This window comes from Anastrepha obliqua, chromosome 2 (genome assembly GCF_027943255.1).
Source record: "Anastrepha obliqua isolate idAnaObli1 chromosome 2, idAnaObli1_1.0, whole genome shotgun sequence".
Classification (NCBI taxonomy): Eukaryota; Metazoa; Arthropoda; class Insecta; order Diptera; family Tephritidae; genus Anastrepha; species Anastrepha obliqua.
The window spans coordinates 111,606,355-111,618,525 of NC_072893.1; the positions used below are offsets into that span (position 1 = coordinate 111,606,355).

Sequence of the window (12,171 nt, forward strand, 5' to 3'; positions counted from 1 at the left end):
AGAAAGATTCTGCGTAAGATTTTTGGACCTTTGCATGTTGGCAACGGCGAATATCGTAGACGATGGAACGATGAGCTGAGCTTTACGACGACATAGACACAGCGCAGCGAATAAAGATTCAGCGGCTACGTTGGCTGGGTCATGTCGTCCGAATGGATACAAACGCTCCGGCTTTGAAAGTATTCGATGCGGTACCAGCTGGTGGTAGCAGAGGAAGAGGAAGGCCTCCTCTGCGTTGGAAAGATCAGGTGGAGAAGGACTTGGCTTCACTCGGTGTGTCCAATTGGCGCCGGTTAGCACGAGAAAGAAACGACTGGCGCGCTTTGTTAATCTCGGCCAAAATCGCGTAAGCGGTTATCGCGCCAATTAAGAAGAAGAAGAACATGACATTCATTTACGACAAGTAGATGTCATCCGGGATATGAAAAAACGAGATGCCGTTGCAGCCAGATCTAGCAATAATACAAAGCAAGTAATCGTTTTCGACCTACAAAAGACATTACCTACTCCAGTTTTGACTACCGGAGTTGTATACCACAAACGTCAACTCTGGGTGTATAACCTGCATGCAAGTTTGGGATGAACATATTGCATCAAGAGGCGCACAAGAAATCGCATCTTGTCTTTTGTACCACATAAAAAACTGCTTGTCGTCAACTACAGAAGAAATCACTCTTTATAGTGACAGTTGCGGGGGCCAAAACCGAAATATTAAAATGGTTTTGGCTCTTTCTTATGTTCTACAACATTCGAAAATTGAAAAAATTGACATGAAATTTTTTGTACCGGGGCACAGTTTTTCAACATGCGATCAAGATTTTGGAATAATAGAAAGGGAGAAAAAGCACCATCCCCATATTTTCCATCCCCATGATTGGTTAAATGTAATTAATTCCGCTAAGAAAAAAAGTCCTAAATTCAATGTTCATCGGATGAAGAAAAAAGATTTGTTTTTTAATACAAAAACTTTGGTAGAATCTATTACACATATGAAGGGTTCAACTAAAAAAATATAGTTTAAAAAAACTAAAAAACACGCTTTTATTGCTAATCGAACTAAAAAGTAGAAAATAAATTTTAATGACAAAGGGACCTATAATGAATCGAAGGATCAGTCATAGTCAACTACCTCAGAACAGAATTATAACAAAAATTAAGATACAAATATAATAGAATAATTCAAATAAGAGTTAAAAGCGTGGGATGCTTGATATAGTAAATATTACAATCATTCTATTGGCAACTACCTATGTACAGAGGGTTATGAAAGTGAAGCAAAATGCATCCCACGATTTAAACTCGAATTTGAATTACTCTATTTGTATCTTAATTTTTGTTATAATTCTGTTCTGAGGTAGTTGACTATGACTGATCCTTCGATTTGCTATTACTTCATTATAGGTCCCTTTGTCATTAAAATTTATTTTCTACTTTTTAGTTCGATTAGCAATAAAAGCGTGTATTTAATATAAGTTTTTGTTAACTATTATTTATTTTTAGTATATGTAGGTGTTTACAAGTAATATACTATTACACAACCGCACACTAAATACTAACCTCAATGGTGGTGTGGAAACTAAAAATTCCCAATTTTTGATTAAAACAATATCCAATTCATGTTTCTACCGGTATGGCAATATTGGCAAATGTTATAAAAAATGCACATTTTTCAGCGCTCTCACGAGAAAAAGAGTTTCCCATCTAGTCATCTATGTTGTGTGTTCCGAGTCGATCAGATTTTTAGAAGCCAGTGAAAATTAAGCTCAAAGATTCCGTTACAGTCATTCATACATACAACCCGAGCTAATAAAAGTGTGTTAAAAAAATAAAATATTAATCGTGGCAATCCTAATAAGGATAATGGAAAATTTATCTCACATGTCTCACACTGCACTCGTTCTTCGTGGCTATTTCGCCAAAAATTCCACGCATATCGTTCCGCAACCACCGTATTCGCCTGATTTGGCTCCGTGTGACTTCTACTTCTGGTTATTCCCAAAACTCAAGAGACCACTACCGGAAACGGACTATTTGACATGTTTCGGGGATTGGAAACCTCGTTGGCATAAGTGTATTTCATCGAGAGGGCATTATTTTGAAGGGGATGAAATTGATTTATAAGAATAAATGACGATTTTTCATTTTACAACCAAATTCACCTTACTTTTTGCCCACAGGTAAAAAAAGAAAATATTAATCCTGGCAATCCCAATAAGGATAATGGAAAATTTTTATCAAATTATTGCATTGTCATCGGTCGTTGATAGGTGTGCAAAATTTCAAGTCGATCAGATGTTTAGAAGCCAGTGAAAATTAAGCTCAAAGATTCCGTTACATACATACATACATACATACATACATACATACATACATACAACCCGTCCTAATAAAAGTGTGTTAAAAAGGGAAGGTCGAATGGCTTAAAATTAAATGGATTCAGTTGCGAAAAGGAGAGCCAAAGAAAATGTTTTATAAGTACAATTATGTTGAAAATCATCTGCTTTTCAGTACACTAGATCTGACAAAAAAATCTGGTAGGGGTCGCCCTTCGCTTTATTTTCCATCTCAATTACCGGCCCTGTTTCCAAATGGACGCGCCATAGGTAAAGAGAAGAAAAAGTATTTGATACATCCTTTGAAATGTGTGCCTCCTGTGCATCACGATTTTTACCAATCACTTAATGTAGGGGTTGTTGAGCAAAATGAAGAATCAGAAATTGAAGAAAATGACGAAAAGCAATTTTTCTCATCACTTCAAGGATGCCTTACCATCACGTCCTATTTGCTTAGTAAGCGCCAAAAGTGTCTATACGTTTGTACCAAAGTCATGATGAGACAATAAAATATTTATTTTCTTAAGTTAATTTGTAGTATCCAAGGAATGTATTTTCAGTTTAATTAAATGTTTCAAACCTTCCTAAAAAGGCTGTTTAATTTTTAATTACCTATTAACTTTATCACTAATTATTAGGAAATGACTAAATTGAGGCTTAGGCAAGGATAGCACTGAGCCACTCATAAATATATGTTCAATAAAAATTGCTCGTTAGTATCTTTATTTCCTTGAACTAGTTGTAATTTCTAAACGTTATTCTGCTTATACTTTATGATGCGTTAATAAAAAAAAAATAATAATTAGGACAAACTTTCGAAATTTGTAATTAAAATTAAAATTAAAAATTAGTAAAAACAATGTCGCGCCTTCGTTATATGGAGAAAAACTGCAATACCATCAAGGAAAAAATAATTAAAAATCAACGAGAATTTTAGCTTATGGGTAAGACTCCGTCAGAAAATATGAGATTTGCAAGTGGTCTTTCGATTTCTTTGAAACTTTGGGAAATATTAGTTCTAGGTAAGATACATTCGAGCCTAAAAGGATTTTGAAAAATTTTCAAAATTGAGTCATCTACGCCATGTTGAATATCGGGACCGTGTTTTTTTCAAAAATCAATATTTCTTGAACCGTTGGATGGATTTCAATGCAATTTACAGACAATATAGAAACAAATAAGTAGTTTAAATTAGTATTATGTTAAAAAAAAAATTTCGAAATTTTGACCAAAAAAAAGTCAAAAAAATTTTTTGAATCAATTTTTAGTTGATTTGGCCAGTTTTTTAGATTTTCTGTTATACACGTAACGATTCCTTATGATTTAACCTTTATTTTGAAAAAAAAAATTTTATGGTGTCTATAATAGTTCTCGAGATATTGCGATTTTAGTGGAAGCGCGCTCGCACGGTTCGCGTACGCACGCATGGTTCGCGCTGCGTTATGTGTTCCTGTATGAAGTGACTGGAGCAGACTGCTGCAGGTCTGTGCGCGTTTTTCTACTCCCGCGCTGCGTAACCGCGAACTTCACGGTGCGCGCTTCCACTAAAATCGCAATATCTCGAGAAATATTATAGACACCATAAAATTTTTTTTTTCAAAATAAAGGTTAAATCATAAGGAATCGTTACGTGTATAACAGAAAATCTAAAAAACTGGCCAAATCAACTAAAAATTGATTCAAAAAATTTTTTTGACTTTTTTTTGGTCAAAATTTCGAAATTTTTTTTTTAACATAATACTAATTTAAACTACTTATTTGTTTCTATATTGTCTGTAAATTGCATTGAAATCCATCCAACGGTTCAAGAAATATTGATTTTTGAAAAAAACACGGTCCCGATTTTCAACATGGCGTAGATGACTCAATTTTGAAAATTTTTCAAAATCCTTTTAGGCTCGAATGTATCTTACCTAGAACTAATATTTCCCAAAGTTTCAAAGAAATCGAAAGACCACTTGCAAATCTCATATTTTCTGACGGAGTCTTACCCTTATTTAAACAAAAACTTTATTCTATTAAAATTTAATCGGAGGGTTCGGCGTAACAGTTCTGAGGCTCTGTTGTTTGGCCGAACGAAATTAGACGATGGCAAGTGGTGTTTATGTTATATTTACATTCTGTCAAAAAAGTACCGGGAATTGTTCATTTTTTTTTTTATTTCTTCCATAAAATATTACACCTGTCGTTAGACAATAAGTAATTTGATTTACAAAAAGATGGAATGAGAGTGATATTGAAGGGCCAATGCCCCCAAGCTCATTTAGAAGAAATATATAAATATTATTTAAAAACAAGTGGTTAACAAACAATGACATATACAATTAGTTGACAATTAATTACATGGATTTTGCAAGATCTGTTGATGTTTGACGGTTAAGCCGACTTTGGGTAGATTTTTCTTTATTTGGTAGTCTTCTCATCATAGGATTTGTGTGCGTTAATAATCTATTTATGTGTCTTCTGCTAGCGCTTTGTATTGTTTCACCAATAGTATCGATATCAAGGTCGCGATGAATATCTGCGTTAGGTATGTACCAAGGTGCATTAGTTAAGGTCCAAGTATTTTAGACTGGACTCGTTGAAGTATACTTAGATTACTTTTTGCAGCAGTGCCCCAAATCTCAATTCCATATTTCCAGATTGGAGCAATTATCGTTCGATAAATAAGTACTTTATTTTGCAATGATAGATTGCACTGAGGTCCAAGTAGCCAGTACAATTTTTTAAAGCGATTTTTAACTTCATTTCGCTTTTTCTTTATATGCTCCTGCCAGTTTAATTTCGAGTCGATCGTAATACCCAGGTATTTCGCTTTGGTGTCAATATGCATGTCAGAATTACCAACACTAACTGGTTCAATGGTTGTCCTTCGGTTTGTGTAGTTTACTTGTATTGTTTTGTCACGTTAATTTCGATGTTCCATTTTTTGAACCAGTTTAATGTCACATTTTATTCGTTTTGTAAATTTTGTTTTGCGACTTTTGTATCTCTATGAGATACCATGAGGACTGTGTCATCCGCAAATGTTGCAATCATGCCGTTTTCTGACTTCGTTTCCGGTAGATCAGCCGTGTACAATAGATACAATGTTGGTCCTAAGACACTGCCTTGGGGAATGCCTGCGTTCATAGGTTGAATGTCTAAACATGCGTCGTGTTAATTTATGTTATGTTAATTTATGGAGTAACCCAGGGTGCCACACTTTGTCAAAAGCTTTAGCTACGTCGAGGTATGTGGACATGCACACTCTTTTTTTATTCAGGTCATCATTAATTTTGTGGACTACTCTATGTATCTGTTGGATTGTTGAATGGTTTTTCCTAAATCCAAATTGGTGTTGAGGTATCAGATTCATGCTTGTTAAAACAGGATTTATCTGGTCAAATAATATTTTTTCGAAAATTTTTGATATTGTCGGTAGTAGGCTGATTGGTCGATATGATGTCGCTAGTGTATGGGATATAGGATCTCTATAACTTCAGCTACTTTCCAGGTACTAGGGAAATATTTGAGACTTATAGCAGCGTTGAAAATATTTCTTAGATAAATTATTGCCTTGTTAGGTATATGCTTCATAATTGTTCCCGAAATTTGGTCGTATCCAGGTGATTTATTGTTCTTTAGAGTTTTTATTAATTGTTTTATCTCCGTAAGGGTGATTTTTTTAATTTGCTCCTTATTCTCGTTTGCTGCATAAGTGAGATTTGTGTCGTTATTATTATTTTCAAAAGTATCTTTAAAATGTTGAGCTAAGACCGTTGCTTTTTCTGAAGTGGTTCGGGCCCATTTCCCTTTAGTTGTTTTTATTGGTGGTAAGTGTATTGTGGCGCCCACCACTTTTTTCGTCGCCTTCCAAAGTGTGTAATTTGAGGATTTTGTTGCGTCAATATTCTTGAGATAATTGCTAAGTTTTTTGTCTTTTTCCTTTTGAAGTAGGTCTCTTATATCTTTTCCCAATTTGCTTAGCTTTTTCTTGTCGTCTGGAAATCTTGTTGTCTGCCATTTCTTCCTTAGCTTTCTTTTTTGTTTTAGTTTCTTTTTTATCGTATCAGGTATGTAGTCATTCTTTACTTTAGTTGGTGAAGAGCGTGTAGATTTACTAACTGCCTTAATAGTTTTGTCGTTAAAAAAAGCTATGGCTGTCTCAATTTCATCGCCTGTTTTCAAAGATACTTTTGTGTCTAAATATGATTCCAACAGCTCAGCAAACGCATTCCAGTCTGTACGATGATTGTAAAGTGGTGGATTTAAAGTTTGTTGCGGTGGTTGTTGGGTGTTGTTCAATAGAACGCAAAATAATTTTTAATCATCAACATTTATTTTATCGCTTTCAAAATAGGCTACATTCGCATCAATATACATATGCCAACGATGAGTCCAGTCGTCAAAGTACTTTTTAAACGAGTTTGAAGAGATCTTCTTCAGCTCCAAAGCGACGTCCGCGGAATGTCAATTTAAATTTTGGGAAAAGCAAAAAGTCACAGGGGCTAAATCCGGTGATGATATTTGTCGAGTTTTTCCTAAAAAAGTGGTTGCGAGACTGTGCGTTATCATAAACCAATATCCATGAGTTTTCATTCCACAACTTGGGCCGTTTCCTAAGCACATTCTCTCTCAAACGTCGCATAGCTTCCAAATAATATTTTTATTTACCGTAGAATGATTTGGAATGAATGCCAACATGAATGAACAACACCATGATAATAAAAGAAACCGAATAGCAAGACTTTAACTATTGAACGACTTTGGCGTGGTTTTTTGGGTTCTGGCTCATATAGATAGCGCCATTCAGCCACCTGTTGTCTTGTTTGCATGTCAAACTCATATATCCACGTCTCATTGCTTGTTATGATGCGCTGGATAAACGTCGGGTCGGAATTCACTAGGTCCATGATGTAGACCCGTTCTAATCACCCCCGTCTGGGGGTCTTTGTCTCCTTTTGACATATTGATGTTTTTTGTCATCGCTCCGCCTTTTAGAGCAAATTTGTTGGTATTAAACGTTCGTGAGTGTCGTTCGTCAATCAACCATTTTAGTGCGTACGCGTATGCTGTTGTTGTAGCAGCAATACTAAACCATGCCAGTGTAACCATGTAGTCAGTACCAGTTGTCTTTATCTAACTCATCTAAAGGTAGACCCAGGAAACTTGCTGTTTCGACAGGTTTGGTCCAGAGGGAGAGGGGTGTTAGATGAGTGAAAAAGCGAAAAAGATTGGTGAGACAATTGATCACTTTGGCGCACAGTCCATCAATGTCATTGCCCGACGCCATTATCGTCAGCGTAGGAGACCAAGGAGACTCCCTCTGGTGGCTGGGAGAGCTTCGATATATACCCTATGATCAAAAAGTACCGGGAATGCTCAATTTAAACGAACCACGCACGTGGGAAGCGGTCCATATTTTTTTCTTATGTTGGTAGGACGGTAAGACACACATCTGCGCCATCGGATCATTAGTGTCTGCCTGGCCGGCCGGAAATGTGGGCAAACAATTCTTGGACTTTGCATGATGATAACGCGCCATCGTACCGAGCCCAAATTTGACCAAACACCAAGTAAATACCATCGTGCAAGCACCGTATTCACCTGTTTGGACTCGTGCCACTTCTTTTTGTTTCCCAAGTTGAAGTTAACACTTCGTGGAAGGAGATTTCAGTCGATAGAGGAGATCAAAGAGAATGCGACGAAGGAGCTGAAGGCCATCCCTTCGTCGGCCTCCAAGTGGTGCATGGAGGACTGGGTTAAACGCTGGCACATGTGTGTTGCTTCAGACGGGTCATATTTTGAAGGAGATAAAATAAATTAGTCTGAAATTTAACTCTGTTTTGTTTTATTTAAACATTCCCGGTACTTTCTAATCATAGGGTAGAAGTTGAAGCACCGGACAGTCAATAGCATCATGAATCAAGTCAAAAATGAAAGGCAAAGATAGGATTATTCCCTTGTTCTGCAATGATTTTTATTTCATTGTGGTAAGCCAAGAAATACAAAGTCTCTTACAGACTACATAGAACTAAGAGTATTTATATAGACGTAATTAACAAAATTAAAGCTTAGGAAAATAAATTAACAAATATATACTAGGTAATTATTTGGATTTCATACATAGAAAGAACATTTTTAATTGGGTATTAAATACATGTTTCGCCCTGAAAAAGTCTAAATCCAAAAGGGAGGCGAGATAGTTAATGTCAGACAGTGTTCTAACGAGAGACGCATTAGCACTATATAATGTCCTCCTAAAGCCAACATGAAAAATTTTGCAACGGCGAAAATTCCTACAAGGAACGTTAAAATGAATACTTTCTAAAAGAAACGGGCAGTCAATTTGTCCATTAACGAGATTGAAGATAAAAGAAGCTGCCTTAAACGTACCTATGTCACTTAATGGACAGGGACTAATCAAACGACAGCGTCAGTCGTATGATGGTTTGGGGTCTGAGAAATTGAGTGAATGTAGCGCGAAACGCACAAAAATTTTTTGAACCCTCTCCACTCGATTTATATGGACTGCATGATAAAGTACGCGGCCGCCGTAGCCGAATGGGTTGGTGCGTGATCACCATTCGGAATTCACTGAGAGGTCGTTGGTTCGAATCTCGGTGAAAGCAAAATTAATAAAAACATTTTTCTAATAGCGGTCGCCCCTCGGCAGGCAATGGCAAACCTTCGAGTGTATCTCTGCCATGAAAAAGCTCCTCATAAAAATATCTGCCGTTCGGAGTCGGCTTGAAACTGTAGGTCCCTCCATTTGTGGAACAACACCAAGACGCACACCACAAATAGGAGGAGGAGCTCGGCCAAACACCTAACAGAAGTGTACGCGCCAATTATTCATTCATTCATTCATGATAAGGTCTCCAAATAAGAGAGGCATAATCTAATTTGGGCCGCACAAACGCAGAGTATAAAATCTTAAGAGTATATGGATCAGGGAAGTGCGATGAGTGACGTCTAACAAAAGCGAGTATAGCAAGTGAATTGGAAATGGCATAATTTAGGTGCGCGATAAAATTAAGTTTAGAATCAAAGAAGACCCCTAAATCTTTTATCACATCAGACGAAGCAAGATATGTATAATTGATATGATAAGAGGTATAGAGGGGGTTTTCAAGCTTAGAAAATGAGATTTTATGACACTTTTCAATATTAAGAAATAGACGATTCATAAGGCACCAGGAAAATAAATTATTCAACTCGGACTGTAGGGCGGCTGGATCACTAGAATTTCTTATTTCAGCGTACAGTTTTAGGTCATCAGCATAGAGAAGAAAATTAGCGAAGGAAAAGCACGAACAAATATCATTAATAAACAAAAGAAATAACAAAGGTCCTAAAATACTACCCTGAGGTACACCAGAGCTGGCAGTGTACTGTTTCGAAGAAACTCCATCGATAACTACAGTACAACATCTCTTTATTAAATAGGATCGAATCCAATCAAGGAACATAGAATGAAAACCGAGACAAGCCAATTTAGTTACTAAACTCGTATGGGAGATTTTATCAAAGGCTTTAGAGAAATCCGTGTAAATCGTTGATCAAGAAGTGTCGCACTTCAAATGTAGTGATACGATCTGAAAAGCGTAAATTTCGCAACGCGAAATGTATGAATACTTTCTGGATTCGTTCAATTCTAGCAGCATGGCATGTATAATACGGAGACCAAATAAAGCATGCATACTCAAGTTTGGAACGTGCAAATGTCATATACAAAAGCTTCAGGGTATAAGGGTCGGAGAAGTCGATGCTATTAGTGCAATACTTACTCCATAACCTACGGATACCAGACAAAAAGGTGAAATGAGTTTTTTTCTTTATTACCATTTTCAGATGTGACTTTTGTATTTGTTTAAATATTTGTTTTATATTTTAGAATATGTACAGGGTGGTCCATATAATGTTTTTTGTCGTGATAACGTCTTATAATTCGATTTAGCCGGCTGCACGCACGAAAAAATGTGTCGTTATCTTGCTCAATGGTCGTTAACTTGCTCAATCGTCGTTACCTTGCTTGAACTGCAAGCGAAAGCGCGGAACGAACGACAAAGAGCGCAATCGGCCCCCGCATTCGGCAACGTTCGACATCTGGCTCTGTCCTACTTGAGTGAGCATACATAAATATGTATGTATATGCGCATATATAGGTATACACTCAGAAAAAATTCCCTCCCTAAAATATAGAAAACCATTCTTTATTTTGAACTCTTCCAAATTCATTAAATTTTATCGCTTTTGAGTATTTTTTCTTTTAAATGACTATAAATGTGTTTGAAACATAAATCCGTAGTCCTCATTTTGATGCTACATTCTTCTTTGTTATTTTTTACTTTACTTACAATTATCTTATCGAATGCTCATTGCTTTTACGAACATACGGAGTTGATTGTTTTTTTTCTTCGTGATTATATATTTTGTCGTGCAATGGATGAATTAATAGAAATTTTAATTGAGTTGGAAGGCGAACCGTCTTTGAACGTGTTTATTGGTAAGTTTATGAATATTTTGTTTTGCTCATTTTAGTTATTGCTAATCATTTCAATTATAGAAAGCGGTCTAACTAAGGAATCATTGAAGCTCCTAAACCCAAGCCATTTGGATACATTGATCGACACATCGCAGTTTGGACCAAGGGTAATTTTTGAGCATAATCTGCTCAATTGGCAAGCGCAACAGGTATTTTGTTATTTTGTGCATATACACACATACAGATATGCATGCAAAAATTCATAATCTTCGTTTTACTTCACTAGGGAATAAAAACACAAGCCATTCACACTGAGGCATGCGCTTTATTGGCAAATGAATATCGTGGCGAGGTAAATGTTTTTTTTTTTTTTATTACTTTTACTTTAGTTATTTATTTATTTTAAATATACATTTCTGTACTTCATATAAGGAATCTTTTGAAGCAATACTCAGTAAGTCGGCGGGTGGATCACAAATCCTGAAATACTATGCGCAAAAAAATCCTGAAATACTATTAAAAACAAGTTTTCTAACCTCGATTTCATTTACACAGGATATATATTACATTCATAAGAAAGGAAAAAAGCCAGGTGGATCTCTGTATGCTAAGTAACACAGTGTATTATTGAAACTTAGACGGGATGGTCTTATTTCCAAAAGAGATGTAGAACCAACAACAAAAGGAACGGAGATTAATTCTTGCGTAACAGGTATATATGTATGTACATAGGTACATATATCGTCGTTGCGAAAGCAATACCGCGTATATCCAATATACAAAACTACATAAGTGGTGAAGGAAGAGAAAACTGATTTTTTACAAAAGTATAGCTCAATTTTTTCACTGAACTTATAGTTTAAAATATTATGACAGAGATCAATATACAAATAGTAATTCTGCAAAAGAGTGTACGTGAAACTTCAGTTTCTTTGGTCAATTCGTTTTGGTTTTATGCAGTTTTGCAATCGCAACGACGATATGGCTTTCTTAACTCATGAGTATATTTTGGTTTAATTTAAATTTTAAATGAGAGATTATTAAATATTATAATCTGCATCTAATGTAACCTTCATTTAATAAAAAAATTACATTTAGATTGCATTCAAGAAAAATCATGGTTAAAGTATAACGTTGAACCATTCGATGAAGTTCAACTAAAATGGGAAGCGACTTTTGCTGTGCGACGACAAATGCTACAAAAAGATGCCAATTTAAATACAATTTTAGAAGAATGGCCTCAGTATAAGCAGAGTTTTGGACATTTAATGGTATAATTCGTGAGTTTTATTTACATAAAAAATAATTTATTGTTCTTCATTCTTATCTTAGATAGAACTGGATTTTAAGAAGCTGTACCCCGAAAAG

At 35.7% G+C, this 12,171-nt stretch overlaps 1 protein-coding gene across 1 annotated transcript; it reads left to right on the forward strand.

Moving 5' to 3' along the window:
- The first annotated feature begins 10,760 nt into the window (after positions 1–10,760).
- Positions 10,761–11,418, forward strand: LOC129238342 (uncharacterized). Its single transcript, XM_054873372.1, has 4 exons — positions 10,761–10,824; positions 10,885–11,012; positions 11,090–11,155; positions 11,236–11,418. Exons 1-4 carry the CDS (start codon positions 10,761–10,763, stop codon positions 11,416–11,418), a joined length of 441 nt encoding a protein of 146 aa, XP_054729347.1.
- Positions 11,419–12,171: the final 753 nt, after the last annotated feature.

What these genes read in the sequence shown, in the direction of transcription:
- LOC129238342 (XM_054873372.1), top strand. Translation starts at nt 10,761, where the DNA reads ATGGATGAATTAATAGAAATTTTAATTGAGTTGGAAGGCGAACCGTCT. An exon ending in TCAATTGGCAAGCGCAACAG is followed by an intron (nt 11,013 to 11,089) that starts GTATTTTGTTAT and finishes TTACTTCACTAG; the next exon opens with GGAATAAAAACACAAGCCAT. An exon ending in CAAATGAATATCGTGGCGAG is followed by an intron (nt 11,156 to 11,235) that starts GTAAATGTTTTT and finishes ACTTCATATAAG; the next exon opens with GAATCTTTTGAAGCAATACT.